Consider the following 16,426-nt stretch of genomic DNA (forward strand, 5'->3'; position numbering starts at 1 on the left):
TAAATACAGTAACAGACTATCTGTATGACTACAAAGGAAAGTGGTCAGTTCTCCCTGGGTGTTATGTTGGAGCAGGAGAGGGGGTGGAAGCCTCAAAAAGGTTTGAGCGTGGAGGTGAGGGTTGAATTAAGTCTTGAAAGATGAGTAGATGGGACAAGAAGACAATACCGGGGAATGACATTTCAGACATGGGAAAAGCCTGAACAAGTTTTGGGACTGTGCAACAGCGTGGCACACACTGGGAACTATACGCAGCAACAATCCAGTATAGTATACAAGGGAGGGCATTCAGAGAGATGGTGCTCGAGAAATACAGACCTGAATCCTAGAGCTGGGCCTTGCTGCAGAGTTTGGAACTTTGTCCTGTAGTTCCTGAGGAGCTGTTGCAAATATTTAAGTTGGTGAATGACAATGAAATTTATACTGTGTAAATTTTCACTCTGGGAAGGATGGATCTAGGGAGGAGAATTAATCATGGAAACCAATCTGGAGACCATTATAGTGTCTAGATAAGAAAAAATGCTGGTCTAGAGCACTAATTTTCAACCTTTTTCATCTCATGGTGCACACATAAACTATTTAGTAAAATTATGTGACACCAAGAAATATATTTTTTGCTGATCTGAAAAAAAAAAGGATATGATTTTGATTAATTCACACCAAACAGCTCTTGTTGTGTTGGCTGTTGTCTTTTTTTTAAACTATTATTTGAAAGTCTAAGGGAAAAGAGGTCAATGCCCCTGACTAAATAGTCAGGTATTGCATGTTTAAAAAATTCTAGTGGCACCTGTTGAAATTGCTGGTCTGGACTAAAGGAGTAGCTGGGATGAGGGAGTGGAGAGCAGGGCAGAGCTACCAGAGACAAGAGGAAGAGTAGGATTAAGGAAGATAATAATGATATATAAGATTTTAAATGTCATGCCTCCATTTTGCATGTATCGAGAGGTGTTTCAAATCAATAACTAATAGAATATTAATCTTCCAAAGCAAAGAAGACACAATCTACACACCCCACAGACTTGTTTGTAAAATGTAGGTGAAGGTGTTCAGGTCCAAGGTTTCCAGCCCTCTATTGATAACTCCATTTAAAATAAGTAGTGTATCCAAAGAATGCATTGGTATTTATAGTTTTCTCTGTAAAATGTGAGCATTTGGTAAGGTGTTATTTAGAGGTTTTATGGGAGAGTGGCTGAACAGTGGGGATAGTCATTCGTTCCAAGTATTAGCTCTGACACTTGCAAGACTTAGACAAATGACAACTTTTCTGAGCTTCATTTTTCTGATTTGTAAGCATTAGGCTAGTAATATTGCCTCATGAGTTTCAAGTGAGAATGAAATAAGATTGAAGCATGTGAAAGCGGCAGGCCACGAGGCTGGCAGAGTAGCTGCTGGAGGCTACCAACATCCTTCTTTTTTTCCCTTTCTCTCCTTAGAGATTGTTTAAATTGTTGAACTTTCTGTTTCTCCTCTGTGCTCAGCCTTACTTGGTTAGGAACCTAGAGACCAATATGAAAGTCTGCCTGTGTAGTTGTCCTCACATTTAAATTCCTTAAGGAGATTTCGCATGAAGTGCTTGATTTCCTGGAAAAAGGCATTTATTATTTCTCTCTTTGCTTTCTATACAGGATGTCAGCTGCAACGAGATCACAGCCTTGCCCCAGCAGATAGGTCAATTGAAATCTCTACGAGAACTAAATGTCAGAAGGAATTACCTTAAAGTTTTACCACAAGGTAAAAAAGAAAGGGGGGCGGGGGTTTGAATAAAACTGGAGACTTTGATTATTTTTTGTTTGCTTTTGTGTATGCCTATTAATATTATAATTTGAATATCACATGCAGATAACAGAAAAGTTACATTCAAGTTGTAATTTTAGTCAAGGGGCACGGCAATAGAACATTCCCCTGTATAAGGGTGTGTGTGTGTATGTGTGTGTGTGTGTGTGTGTGTGTGTGTGTGTGTGTGTGTATGTGTGTGTGTGTTAATTTGATCAGGCTCCCATAAGTACCATAAACTGAGTGGCTTAAACAACAAAAATTTATTTTCTCACAGTTCTGAAGGCTGGAAGTCAGATTAAGGGGTTAACCAGTTTGATTTCTCTGAGGCCTCTCTCCTTGGATTGTAGATGGCTATTTTCTCCCTGTGTCTTCACATCGTCTTACCTCTATGTCTCTGTCCTAATCTCTTCTCAGAAGGAGCGATAAGGACATATTGGATTAGCATCCTCTCCAATGACTCCATTTTAACCTAATTACCCTTTAAAGACCCTATCTCCAAATACAGTCACATTCTGAGGCACTGGGGGTTAGGACTCCAGCATAGGAATTTGGGGAACACTATTCAGTCCATAACAGGAGGCAACATGAATTGTTTTTATTGTGGACTTGTGATGTTCTGGAACAGTTGAGTTGACATGCTTGGTCCTGTAGATCTGACTGTCAGGGTTTCTGGTTTTTTGGAGATCTGGGCATCCTAGTTGGAAACCCTTGTGTCTAAAATCTATTTTTTCAGGAGAGTTCACTGCCCTTTGGAGTGATATTTGCACTAATGTCACTAATAGTTTGGGTGAACTTCTCCAAGCCTGGAAGCAATGATGGCTCCTGAGCCTCAGTGCTGAGCTCCTCAGACAGCCCTGCTGTGAGCCGGACTCGGTTTCCTGCTCTGTGGGCTTCCACGGAGCATCCTGACACGTATGTTGGAGTTCAAATCAGAAGGCATATTTATTCAGAAATTTTGTAAAATTAAGAATGTTGGCCATCAGCCTTGTAGGTGGTAGAAGATCAGGATTTCAGATTTTGGGATTCTTATTTGGATCTGAATCAGGAATGAGTTGAGCAGTAGGACACAATGCTTCCTCCAAAACATCCTCTGGTTTTCAAAGAACACTGATTTCCAGCGTTTGCATTTAAGGACACTAGGCTTTCCCGATTTCAAACATATGCTAACAAATATGCCTCAGAGCGCAAACATACGTATTTGGAAACAGTCAGCATTTGGTTAATCTGACACTAATGCTGCTGTTTGAAAGCTGCTTGATTTTTATTATTCTGTTTCTGCTTCTTGATCTTTGACTTGAAATGCTTCATTATTTGAGGCAAGAATATGGCACTCATAAAAGAGAAAGAATTTTATGAAATGTAATGCACTTTATAAATGGAGGGTTTAAGTGTCTGCCATCTTCACCTTTTTCATATGGACTAGCATTTTAAAGAAGTAGAATTAGAAACTATTTCAGCATAAAGATTTATTACCTGAGATGACTTGGTATAAAAATATAGATTGTTCATTTTGTCACTGTAATCCCATTTTTTAATGTTTGAAATTGTTTTCCTTCCTTTGAGGAAGTACAAAGAGAAAACTCTTACTTATAATTTATAAGCATATCACCTTTCATAGCACAGAAGAAAGCTTTCATTTAAATTTAAGCTCTCATGTGAATCTCTGAGAAATCATCAGAAATCATTTAATTATTCTTTTCAAAAGGAAAAGTTAATTTAATTTTTTTACAGTTGCCTTGTAATACTATAGAAATGTGTGGAAAGTACATCTACAAAATTAAGATTTTTATTTCTTTTACCACTACTTTCTGTCTTACCTTAAAAGCATTCCTTTCCCTAAAAAGATCAGTTACAAATTTCTATACTTTCCATAATTATGTTTACTCAGGTTCAATATTTTAAAATCCACTCAAAGCTAAAACATCAGTGTACTGGAAAAATCATTTAAAATATTTTTTCCCGAATATCAAGTTTCTTTTTGCTTCACTCTGGAGAACTCTGTTAACAAAAGAGCATTGATAATGCTTTCAGGCAGGGAACTTAAAGACTTTCCATATTTACTTACTTGTTTTTCCTTCTTGAGAATCCCCTCCTCATATGCTTTCAATTTGAGGAGGGGGAAAAATGTTTGTGGCCTAATTATCCATGACAATTTTATATAATGGCTGTAAAGAGGAGACTATATTTTATTCTTCCTAGGACCAGAACAGACAGAGGATTAAAGTAAACATTCATTGTCCCTCTTTTTTTTTTTTTTTTAACCTCACTCGAGGATATTTTTCCATTGATTTTAAAGAGAGTGGAAGAGAGCGGGAAAGACAGTGTTGCAGAAGACCAAAGAAAAACCAAGCGACGCTTTTTAAAGAAGAGGAGGGACACTGTTTAATACACCGGCGGACTCAGGAAATAGCCTTCCAAATCTGAGTGAAGGAACATGCATGGGGCTTTCCTTTATATCCCCCTGTGGTCTTTGTCCCGCAAATATGGATTATGCTTCCGGTCCTTTTTGCAGGCCTTGCAAGAAGGCCCCCAGGTGCTGGGGGTCTCCAGGCCATATCTGATGGTCTGGCCTGGCGTCAGCGTTAATAACCCTCCCTCCGGGGCAGTGCACTGTTCACAGTAACAGGTTCTGCAAGACCAGTATCTGGGAAGGAGGTCGTGACTTAATTATAGGTTATCAAGAAAGTACACTGAGCTTGCTGGCATGGATTCAGATCACTAGCCCCAAATATCAGGGTTACATTGGAATTAGCCCTTTTTAGCCTTCTCAACAGAAACATCGATGTGAGAGAAACACATCTATTGGTTGCCTCCTGCATGCACCCTGACCAGGGCCCAGGCCAGGGAGGAGCCTGCAACCGAGGTATGTGCACTTGACCAGAATCAAACTCAGGACCCCTTTGTCCGCAGGCTGACGGTCTATCCACTGAGCCAAGCTGGCTAGGGCTTTTGTCCCTCCTTTAAAAAAAAAAATGTTTGTATTAATTTTAGAGAGAGGGGAAAGGAGAGGGATAGAGAGAGAGAAATATCAATCAGCTGCCTCCTGCACACCCTGACCAGGAATGGAGCCCGGTGACCTCTTGGTTCATGGGTTAATGCTCAACCACTGAGCATCCCGGCCAGGCTCATTGTCCCTCTTTAAAACAGACAGAAAAGTGAGATTAATTTTTCCACCTCCTTACTCTCTTTTTCTGCTGTTTGTTTTGACCTTTCCTGGGCTGGAGTTATCATTTCTCCTCCAATTTCTTATTATGAAACTGTCAGGTTCTAGTTTTCCTAAACTAAGATGGTCATTGCTATTCCTGCTTTATTTACCTGTAAGTGGCCTTCCTTTCCCTCCTGCTATGTCTTCCAGGAATTCAGCCCTCTGATTTTGCTTTAAAAAGTCTTCCTTTTAAGTGGCAAAGAATTCCTGAAGATCCCAAGTCCAATTAAAATTTGCCACGGTTGTCCTGCCCGGTGTGGCTCTGTTGGTTGAAGCATCCTCCTTTGCACCAGGAGGTGCCAGTTTGATTCCCAGTCAGGGCACATGCCCAGGTTGTGGGCTCGATCCCCGGCAGGGGGCCTATGTTTTTCTCTCTCTCTCTCTCCCTCCCCCTTCCTCTCTCTCTTAAAAAAAAAAATCAATAAACTATTCTTTAAAAAAAATTGCCATTCTTTTGTTAACCTAAGTTTCAAGAGTAAAGTTAATCATCACAGAGGAGGGTTAATATTACTAGAGGTTACAGCAAGCAGATACTGTACTCTTTTTATAAATAACCCCCTAATTCTTAACTGTTTTAATAGAAAAAACCATGAAGTGAAAAAGGAGCTTACTTTCCCCTTTTTTTTCTTTTGACTTTCTGGATTCCAAACTGTTCCTCCCTCTCTTCTCCACCTCCTTCTGCTCAAAGCCCTTTCCTCCAGGCAATCACCAGCACTGTGTGTGCTGAGGCAAATAACTTATCCTGCTGTTGGCCCGAAGAGCTGGGTTTGAGCAGTGAACTCAAGGCAATTGAAAGAGCACACTTCCTGAGCTTCTCTAACTCAGCTGCCCATCCTGGGCCTGAGTTTGGGACCCGCTGAGTTCCATGTTCTTCTGCCTCATTTTTAGCATTGCAGGCCCATGGCTCCTTTCTTTAATACAAGGCAGTCACTAAGGCATAAAAGAAGGAAAGTCCTTTACAACCCAGAGGGAGCAGAATTCTGAGAAGAGATACTGGTTGCTAGTGGCTCCTGGTGGAACTTGAAAGTTGGTACAGCTTAGAGAAGTGAAAACCCTGGGGCAGTCTAGTGGGGAGGAGGAATGGTGTTAATTCCTACTCCGGGGCACTGCCTTTGGTTCCTCTTCTATTTATAGTCTCTGCCCTTCCTCCTCTTTGGAATCCTTCAGTATCTGAAAGTACCACGTTTCAACCCTTACCAGGTCCCATAACAAATGTGGCAAGGCTGCTTTGAAATGAACCCTCTGGAGCCTCTGACGCAGAGATCCTAGTGGGTTGTCCCATGCCACCTACTTGTTTGGCCTGGCTCGGCCTCGTTGCTGTATGGAACATATTTGACTTGCTTCTTGCAGCTGCCAATGTCGGTTGGAATGCTTGAAATTACTGAGTGTTTACTATGCTACTGGGTGGGGATTTTAAGCTAAATATAATGTTCTGTCTTGTTTGTGGAGTTACAGAAGACTTTTTAAAAGCAGAATAAAGCCTGGCCGTGGTGGCTAAGTGGTTGAGCATTGACCTATTAACCAGGAGGTTGAGGTTCAATTCCCAGTCATGGCACATGCCCTGTCTTTCTTCTTTTCCCTTCCTTTCTGAAATCAATAGAAATATGTATATATATATTTTTTAAAGCAGAAGAAAGCCCTGTCATCAGGATTACAGGGTACACTGCAAATTCTGAATTAGATATCATTTATTTTTTAAAGTGGAGTTAAAAAAAGTGAATATATTTCTTGTAACTAGTTCTGAGGTCATGCCAGCCTTGATACATTAAACGTATAAGAATATTGTATAATTAGCATATTGCTCATATGTTATCAAGTACTGTTGGCAGTGTCCAGAATGGCACCAGGTAGGTTCTGACCGGACCTGGGTTCAGCAACCTTGGTACTTGAGTTCTGGCTAAGAAAGAATTCAAAGTCAAGACTCAAACTACAAGAGAATGTTTATTTACAAAATCACAGAGGCAGAAGAAGTAATTTGTAGAAGAAATGGGATAAGGAAGCTGGTTATGGTTATGGAGGTAAAGGAAGGGCCTTGGAGTTTGGAAGTGAGAAAGGTAAAGGTACTAGTAACAAGCCTGTGGGGAAGGGTAAAGGGAGAGGAAGGGGAAGGTGCAGGCATGTTCCCAGGAGGGAGAGCAACCCTTAGGTTCTCCATCCTAAGGGCTGTAAGGGTGGAGAGTTTTAGGGGAGGTCCCAGGGGATGATCTCAGTAGAATATTCAGCAGCTACCAGGTGTGTCCTTTCAGGGTTAGGATTTCCACTGATTGATTGGTCAGCACCAGGACTGGGGGTCTTTATCCAATTCAGCCGGTCCTGAGGTCCGCCATGGGGTTGCTTGTCTAGTTTTGTTGCTTATCTGGGCCTGGAGCTGAAATACAACTGAAACCTAGATGTTATCTCTAGGTAGGAAAGGTCAGGGGTTCTAAACCACATGACAAGTCCTATGCTAAGGGAGGAAAGGTCACCCTGGGGGCAAGGTCCCACCCTACACTTGTCCATTGCTAGGCACCCTGGGCTTTGCACCCTGGTGACCTTCTGTACCTGGCCCATCATTCTTGCTCTGCTCATGTCTAACTGCCTACCATAGTACTGCTTGAAAACATTTTGAAGTTAAAACATATTCTGTGTGGTGTGGCTTATGTGATTGTTTTTCTGGGAAGATAAAAGCATTTTTAAACAATAAATATTGTAAATATCACATATTTTTAGCTCTTCTCAGAACTAACAATAATTCAAATGTATTGGACTCCCAATCAAAGGTGTCCCCTCCCCTTTGGTAAAATATTACACCTATGCATATATTATATATTCCTAATGAACAACTTGCTTTTGATTGTGCTAAATGACATTTCTACTGATAAGCAGAAAATAAATTTCTGAATGTTTGGCCATTTAATCTTGTTGCTTTTCTGAGTTTTGTGTTTTTTTTTCTTTTTCTTCTTTTTTCTTTTTTTTTTTCTGTTCCTTTAGAACTAGTAGATCTTCCCTTGGTAAAGTTTGACTTTTCCTGCAATAAAGTGCTCGTGATTCCCATTTGTTTTAGAGAGATGAAGCAGCTGCAAGTATTACTACTTGAAAATAACCCTTTGCAGTCTCCTCCAGCACAGGTGAGGGGGCTGGCAAAGATACGTGGGATATGCTATCAATGTGCTCAGGCAACTCTTGGCAGAGCCAGTTTGTTAATATTCTGCTGATTTAATGTTGCATTAGACATGATCATAAGCAGTTACAGTCTCTAAAAAGATGAAACCTTGGATGCATCTGACTACAATAAGTTGTCTTCTCTACGCCAAGTCCATTTGCCATCATTAGGCTCACTATTCTGGTCACCGCAATCCAGAATTATGTTTGGTTATTTTATTATTTGTACATATATTTGAAACTTTTTCATGGAGTAAAACATTAATATAGTACCTACTTTAATGTTAGCTGGAAAATGGATCTTAAGTGTTTTGAAATATAATTATTGGTTATTTAGAGACAAGATTCAAGTTCAAATATTAAGCTATGAGAAAAAATGAAATATATATGCTTCCAGAATTGAAATTGTTTCAGGTCAGTTAGCTGACTTCTATATTTTTCATATATTTATACTTAAACACATTTCTGTTAGGATTTGGCATTTTAGTTCAAAAAATTAGTACATTGCTTGAGTATGATTTTCTATTCAAAGTGGAATTTGGAGGAAATGACTGCCTAAATTTTTATGTTTTGTAGAGGTCAAATTTGGTGTGCATTGTTGAAGTGTTACTTAGAATGAAAATGCAAAAATTATAATATACAGAGTCAGATATCTAGTGTTTTGCCATTAAAAATAGTTATGTATTATTAATTTCTCCATAGATTTGCACAAAGGGCAAAGTGCACATATTCAAGTATCTGAGCATACAAGCCTGTCAGATTAAAGCAACTGACTCCCTTTATCTGCACACAATGGAGAGGCCACAATTACACCAGCATGTGGAAGACAGGTGAGTGTGACTGCCCTGGCTCAAAGCCCCTTTTAGAATTTTTCTTAGGCCAGGCAGTGGTCGGCAAACTCATTAGTCAACAGAACCAAATATCAACAGTACAACGATTGAAATTTATTTTTGAGAGCTGAAAACCGACTTCTTGGCATGGGCCACGAAGTTTCAATCACACTGTATGTGCGCTCCCGTACGTGGTATTTTGTGGAAGAGCCACACTCAAGGGGCCAAAGAGCCGCATGTGGCTCGCGAGCCGCAGTTTGCCGACCACTGGGCCAAGGTATTCCAGGTAACTAAAGTAAACAAAATTTTTTTGCCTCATTCAACCAATGCAGATTTATAACTTAGAGTTTCAGAAACTTTTGGAATAGGAAAGAGAAAATTGATGTTATTGATAACATTTTGACATTTCTCTAGTCTTGTTTACTCTTTCCTAGTCAAAAATCAGTCCTTCTTGAGTGCTGTGTGTATGTGCACACTCGTGTGTGTGTGTGTGTGTGTGTGTGTGTGTGTGTGTGTGTATGATTTATAATATAATCATAGGGTCCTGGCCGGTGTGGCTCAGTTGGTTGAGTGATGTCCTGTGAACTAAAAAAATCACCAGTTCGATTCCCCTTCAGGACACTTGCCCAAGTTGTGGGTTGGATCATGGTACAGGAAGCAACTGATCAATGCTTCTCTCTCATATGGATGTTATCTTTCTCTCCCTTCCTCTCTCTTTAAAAATCAATCAAAACATGTTAAAATAAATAAACATAGGTATCTTTGGCTTATCAATTAAAACAACAATATCAAGTCTTTTTAAAATTATTATTTTTTAATATGCCTCTGGAACATTGTTAAGAAAAACTGCAGGTTTTATTTTTTTTAATTGTCTTTTTAAAATGCAGAATGTATAGTTTGCCATTTCCTGTTTAGAATGGAAGTGTTAGAATCCTTTCACATGTCCTTTTGTTGGCATAAATCAGGCCTTGAATTTTCAGAGAATGAAATTCCCACACTGAACACTTATAAAACACAGATTGTTTTTGAGAAGTCTTCACTGCAGAAATCCTTCCTTAACTTTTTATTAAAAAGGAGAACTAGTGACTTAAAATCTCAGACTACCCTATAGTGGTGCCTTTATATACTGCTTAAAATATGTATTCATTATTTTTTAAAACATGCCATCAAATTTGGTCACTGGATTAAAGTTTACAGAATTATTCAAGATTACCAACATTTTGAGAAGAGAACCAAGATGGCGGCATAGGTAAACATCTATACTTGCTGCCTTTCACAACCACATCAAAATTACAACTAAAAGGCAGAACAACTACCACCCAGAACTGCAGGAAAGCTGGCTGAGTGGAAGTTCCACACTAGAGAGGTGAAGAAAGCACACTGAGACTGGTAAGAGGTGTGGAGGCGCGAAAAGTGCTGGCACCTGGATGTGCTGCTCGTTTAATCAGGAGGGAGATACAAGCTCCCGCTTGCTCTGAACTCCAGTTCCAGGTGAGACTCTTGGGGACCCAGACACATACAGGGAGAAACTGGACTGTCTGGCATCGGGACAGGAACACGAGGGCGGCTTTCTCGCAGAGGTGCTCACAGCGATCATTGTTCCTGCGTGAGGGCGTGGGACATGGAGACCCGGGGATCTCTCCGGTGCAGGGCTGACTGGCAGCCATTGCTGTTTACTCTACCCTGGTGATTCCCAGAGACCCCACCCCACCCAATTTACAGCCCCACCCAAGCTGTGCGCATCAGCTTTTGCATATGAATGGCCTGTCCTCTCTCCGCCTAAAACTTGTCAAACTGCAGCTAGGTCAGAGAGCCCCAGAGCTTCCAAAAGAAGGCCCAAGGCCTGGCAACAGCAGCCTGCCTTTCTTCACAGCTGGATTTTGTCTGGGCACTTCCAAACTCCATATGAAGAGGAGGAATCTGCAGATCTCTCTGTAGCTCCTGCTGGGTGGCCCCAGACAGTGACTGACCTTGCACCTCCTTGGAGATCCAAAAGCCAGTGTACCCTGTGGTCAATGTGAGACCATACCGGATTACCACTCTTCACATCCATAAGAGACACACTCAAGGGGCAGACTCAGTGAGCACCAAAGCCCCACTGAAGCAAGTCCTGCACCATAAGGGTGTCTCCTGCACAACAGATCTTCCAGTGTAGACACAGCTGGTCATCACAGCCAATTCCTACCAGTGATACCAACAGCAATAAAGGGTTAACTACAAGACTGTGCACACAGCCCACTAAGGGGTGCACCAAGAGCGTCCAACTCAGGTGACTGGGGAGGTTGAGACACTGGGCCCTATAGGACACCTACCACACAAGGCCACTCTATCAACTCAAGGAGACTTAGCAGCTACCCAGTACATAGAAACAAACACAGGGAAGCAGCCAAAATGCAGAGACAAAGAAACAAGTCACAAATGAAAGAAATGGATGAAAGCAAAATACTGGATATAGAGTTCAAAACCACGGTTATAAGTTTACTCAAGAATCTTATAGAAACCTCCGAGAAATTTAGTGAGACCTTCAAGGACATGGAAAAGGACCAATCAGAAATTAAGCATACACTGACTGAAATAAAGAATAATATACAGAGATTCCACAGCAGACTAGAGGATCCTAAGAATCAAGTCCAAGATTTGAAATATGAAGAAGCAAAAAACACCCAGCCAGAAAAGTAAAAAGAGAAAATAATCCAAAAATATGAAGATAGTGTAAGGAGCCTCTGGGACAACTTCAAGTGTACCAACATCCAAATTATGGGGGTGCCAGAAGAAGAGAGAAAGCAAGATATTGAAAACCTATTTGAAGAAATAATGACAGAAAACTTCCCCTACCTGGTGAAAGAAATAGACTTACAAGTCCAGGAAGCCCAGAGAATCCCAAACAAGAGGAAGCCAAAGAGGACCACACCAAGACACATCATATTTAAAATGCCAAGGGCAAAAGACAAAGAGAGAATATTCAAAGCAGCAAGAGAAAAACGGTTAGTTGCCTCCAAGGGAGTACCCATATGACTGTCAGCTGATTTCTCAACAGAAACTATGCAGGCCAGACGGGAGTGGCAAGAAATATTCAAAGTGATGAATAGCAAGAACCTACAACCAAGATTACTCTACCCAGCAAAGCTATCATTTAGAATTGAAGGTCAGATAAAGAGCTTCACAGACAAGAAAAAGCTAAAGGAGTTCATCACCACCAAACCAGTATTATATGAAATGCTGAAGGGTATTCTCTAAAAAGAGGAGGAAGAAGAAAAAGGTAAAGATAAAAAATTATGAACAACAAAGTGGCAACAAATACATATCTATCAACAAGTGAACCTAAAAATCAAATGAATAAAAAACCTGATGAACAGAACAAACTGGTGAATGTAATAGAATCAGGGGCATGGAAAGGGAGCAGACTGATAATTCTTGGGGAGAAGGGGTTGTGGGGAGTGTGGGAAGAGATTGGACAAAGAGCTTACACCTATGGACAAGGTCAGTGGGGGGCGGAGGGAGGCCTGGAGTGGGGTGGGAACTGGGTGGAGGGGAGCTATGGGGGGGGGGGGGAAGAAGAACATCTGTAATAATCTGAACAATAAAGATTAAAATAAAATTAAAAAAAGATTACCAACATTTCAAAACATAAGACATAAAAGCAATTAGGGTGGTTTTTTTTTTCTTTTGTTTTGTTTTTTGCTTTTTTATATGCTAGAATCAGTAAAATAAGAAAATTGTTAACTGTTTCAAAAAACAGATTATTTGATTAAAGTGTAAATCCATGAAACCCTGAACACAAAGAATTTATTTTGTGCTCCTTTTAGACAGTATAAGTATCTGGTTTTCATTAGGCCCTTGTCTTAACATCCTTTAATACTGAATTGATTTGCTGCCTTGTGGTAATAATAACAATTTGTATAGCAAACTCATTATTTGAATATAAATTGACATATCTGTGAACTTTGTGATTTTAATTTTTTATATGAATTCAATATTGATGGCATCTATCTCAGCAAGAAGGATTCTGATTCGGGCGTTGGAAGTGATAATGGAGATAAGCGATTATCAGCCACAGAGGTAAATTTTGTGATCTGTTCGTGATTTTTTTTCTTTCTCTGCTTCTATATAGATCTGCTGTACTTAATTGAACTCCTTTCTGGTAAAAAGGCATTAACCCTCTGCATGGGAATGTGTGATAATGTTTGTGAAAGCAATTTGAAATACTCCAAGTGTTATATAAATATTAGCTATGGTTAGCTTTTTCTAAGTCTTTAATATTTTGCAAATGTCTCAGGAGTAGGATTCCTATCTCTTTCCCCTATTCCCCACACACATTTTCTGGAATATTCTTGAATGCTTAATAAATATTATGAAATGACTAAGTGATGTACAGGTATCCATGAGGCATTTTTGATAAATGATTGTTTTTAAATGACAGAACAATTTAGGAAAACATTGTTATATGCATGCATAAATGTTGAGGAATCAAATGTACATTGCATTTTAGCAGTTTACCCCAAGAAAATGCTTTTATGAATAGCCATACTTTTTATAGCACTATTTGTTTCCTGGAACTCTTTTTAGATCATTGGTAAAAAGTTTAATTATTTGTAAGCTAAGGGGCCTCTAACACTAGAGCTTCCTCAAGTGGTGGTAAAATAGCTTACTTAGCACAATTATTATATCATTCATAGTCTATTGGATTTCCCCAAATCTTCACTAGCATACCTTTAAATGGGGCTTCTTGACCTGGGGAGGCAGAAGGGCTAGGTGGAGTAGGCATGATGTAGCATCAGATCTTCCCTTGGTGAGGGAACTTACTGAGTTTCTGTTGTTGTAGAGTTTGAGACATTATAGTCTTCTTTGAAGATATAATTAATAGGCCAATTACCCCATCTAAGGAATCTATGTTTTTATTATATGTGGTATGACTCTAGGAAAAATGCCTATTTCCTGTTCTCGTCAGACATTTGAGTGTAATGTATAGCTAAGGTATTTGAATTTATTTTAAAAAAATGCTTTATAAAACAGTGTATTTAAAAAAATACTAGGATGCTTAGACTATTTCAAAAGGAAGAAGAGTTAGGAGGCAGATAAAAAGGCCTTGTTAATAAAAGAAAAATTACTTTCATGGAGCCACATGAATAGTTCACTATGGTTTCCCTGGGGAGGAAATACTCAACACATTGCTTTATAAGTTGTATTTAATTCAACCCCCTTAGCTTTATTAAAACTCATAAGTCTCCTGAAATGCCCTATTGTTTTAGAAATTACTCACCCTAAGCTTATTTCTAATAAATTAAAATAGCCTCTGCTTTATCCTTACCTGCCTTCTAAGGATAATTAAGTTCATTAATGAAACATTGCACAAAGAACTTCATTATCCTTCTGTTCTCACTTAGTATAAATAGGATGCTAATGTCATTTTAAAAGAGGAAGCCAAGAGTTTATTCTCTCCTTTTTAACTAGATGCATATCTTTGAAATTTTGCTGAGTTTTTAGATGGGAGGAGGGTGGAAGAAAGAAGGATTGTAGAGATTACATTCAATAGAATAAGAAGCACAATTCTCACATGGTAGCCTCATTACCTGAGGATACCTCCAAAAAATTTTGTTTTTTAGAATGATAAAGGTTCTGAATTAACCATTGTAGTCTTCTGTTTTTACTTTGTTAGGCAGTATGTTACAATCTATGGTCAGGTGATCTTGCTCCCCATTTATATCTCATTGTGGGGTTCAAGGATCACACCTGGTTCCCTTTATTGCTGTTGCCATTATCTGATTGCTTTAGCATTTGTCAGTAAGAAGTTAAAAACACATTTTTCTCAAGATTAAAAAGCCAAAAAATTGGGACCTCATTAAAATTCTGTTTATTGAAGGAAATGCACATTTGTTTTCTGCTAGTTTCTAAACAATTTGTGTAATGTCCAAAAGTAAATGAACACTGTACTCTGAAAGTCATAGCCTCGGGAATTTAGGAACAAGCCAAAATCAGCCGATGTGAGGTTCCTGGTCCTTGTGATTTGGAAATCACTAAGTAACAACAGTGAAGTGGAAACATAGGAAAATAAATGAGGCGCCATATTTTATTTGTAATAGAATCAGACATTTTCTGAATAAACTTCATCAACTGGTATGGGAAACAATACCTCCAGAGAAAACTTACTCCAATTACCAAATTGCAGTGTTACTCCAAAAATTGCACAAAATTATTTAGCACTTTTATACATTTAAGGTAGCAGCCTCATCCTAAAACAGGGAAATAAACTGAAGCTTAATTTATAAAGCACGTAAAGTGCACTGTAAATAAATGAGATATTGTCACAGAGGTTGACTGTCTACTTTCTGTGATGAACCACATGAAACCTTAATGGTGTTTTGGTAAATTAGTGTTGTCAGAGTTCACAGTAATGTCACTGTTAAAATGGTTGATTCTACATAGGACTCCTGTGTTGATATATTTGCAAGTATTCCTTTGTTCTGTCAGGTGTTGCACAAGTCCTTCTTAGCACCCTGACTATGGCTCTTAGGTTAGCAAATATCGCCAGGCACCTGGTCAAATTTCAGCTCAAAACATGTACAGAGAAGTATATGAGTGTTAGCTCTATGAATTTGACACAGTGAACCATATTACCAGCTCCCAGTTCAAGAAACGGGACTTTACCAGGACCCCAGAAAGCCTCACTCATGTGCCCACCCACTCACCCAAGAGCAGCCACTATCCCGATTTCAATACCATAGATTAGTTTTGCCTGTTTTTAAACATAAGTAAATGGAATTGTCCTTTGTATATGGTGTCTCTTACTCAATATTAAAAACACTCTGTTGTTTTTTTAACCATATAGCATTCTCTTAATCTACATGATAACACTTCTCCTTGAATGAAGCAGTGCCTTGTTTCTTTCTAGCCTTCTGATGAAGACACTGTTAGCCTCAATGTCCCGATGTCAAATATCATGGAAGAAGAACAGATCATCAAGGAGGACTCATGCCATCACCTTAGTCCCATAAAAGGTCTGAGAATGAAAGACGGGGAGAAAGTGCTCGTTTTTTAAGTTTAAAATGCTGTGTTTACAATATGCACAAATATGGCAATAATAATAGTTAATTTTTATTGCACATTTACTATGCACCAGGTACTATGCTAATCTGTGAAGATGATCTCATTGAAACTTCGAAACTCTGAAGTGGATACTCCTAATTATCCCAATTTTATAGAGGAAACTGAGGCTCAGAGAGTTTAAGTAACGTGCCAGTGGTCATGCAGCTAGTAAATAGTGAAGCTGTTCTCATTCTGAAGATTTATATGGATTCTTTAAATCCATTATTTGAAAGAAAATATATGCAGATATATTATTTAGAATAACTTTATTGTAATACATAAAATCCCCAAATCTCATTGGTTTAAACTTTAATACAATCCAAATTAAGTTCAAATAGAGTTAGTGATTGATTGACAGGCAACTGCCCTCAAGTGGTGATTCAAGGACCCA

General features: G+C 39.2%; 1 protein-coding gene across 6 annotated transcripts in view; it reads left to right on the forward strand.

Moving 5' to 3' along the window:
• Nucleotides 1-16,426, forward strand: part of LRCH1 (leucine rich repeats and calponin homology domain containing 1) — a 230,572-nt gene that overhangs the window by 150,741 nt on the left and 63,405 nt on the right. For all 6 annotated transcript variants that reach the window (XM_079778890.1, XM_079778891.1, XM_079778886.1 and 3 more), the window contains exons 4-8: nucleotides 1,626-1,731; nucleotides 7,952-8,088; nucleotides 8,825-8,952; nucleotides 12,948-13,011; nucleotides 15,842-15,947. In XM_079778890.1, coding sequence (XP_079635016.1) covers nucleotides 1,626-1,731; nucleotides 7,952-8,088; nucleotides 8,825-8,952; nucleotides 12,948-13,011; nucleotides 15,842-15,947 — 541 coding nt within the window. The remainder of the gene's footprint in view (nucleotides 1-1,625; nucleotides 1,732-7,951; nucleotides 8,089-8,824; nucleotides 8,953-12,947; nucleotides 13,012-15,841; nucleotides 15,948-16,426) is intronic.

Source organism: Cnephaeus nilssonii (assembly GCF_951640355.1).
Source record: "Cnephaeus nilssonii genome assembly, chromosome: 8".
In the NCBI taxonomy this organism is placed as follows: Eukaryota; Metazoa; Chordata; class Mammalia; order Chiroptera; family Vespertilionidae; genus Cnephaeus; species Cnephaeus nilssonii.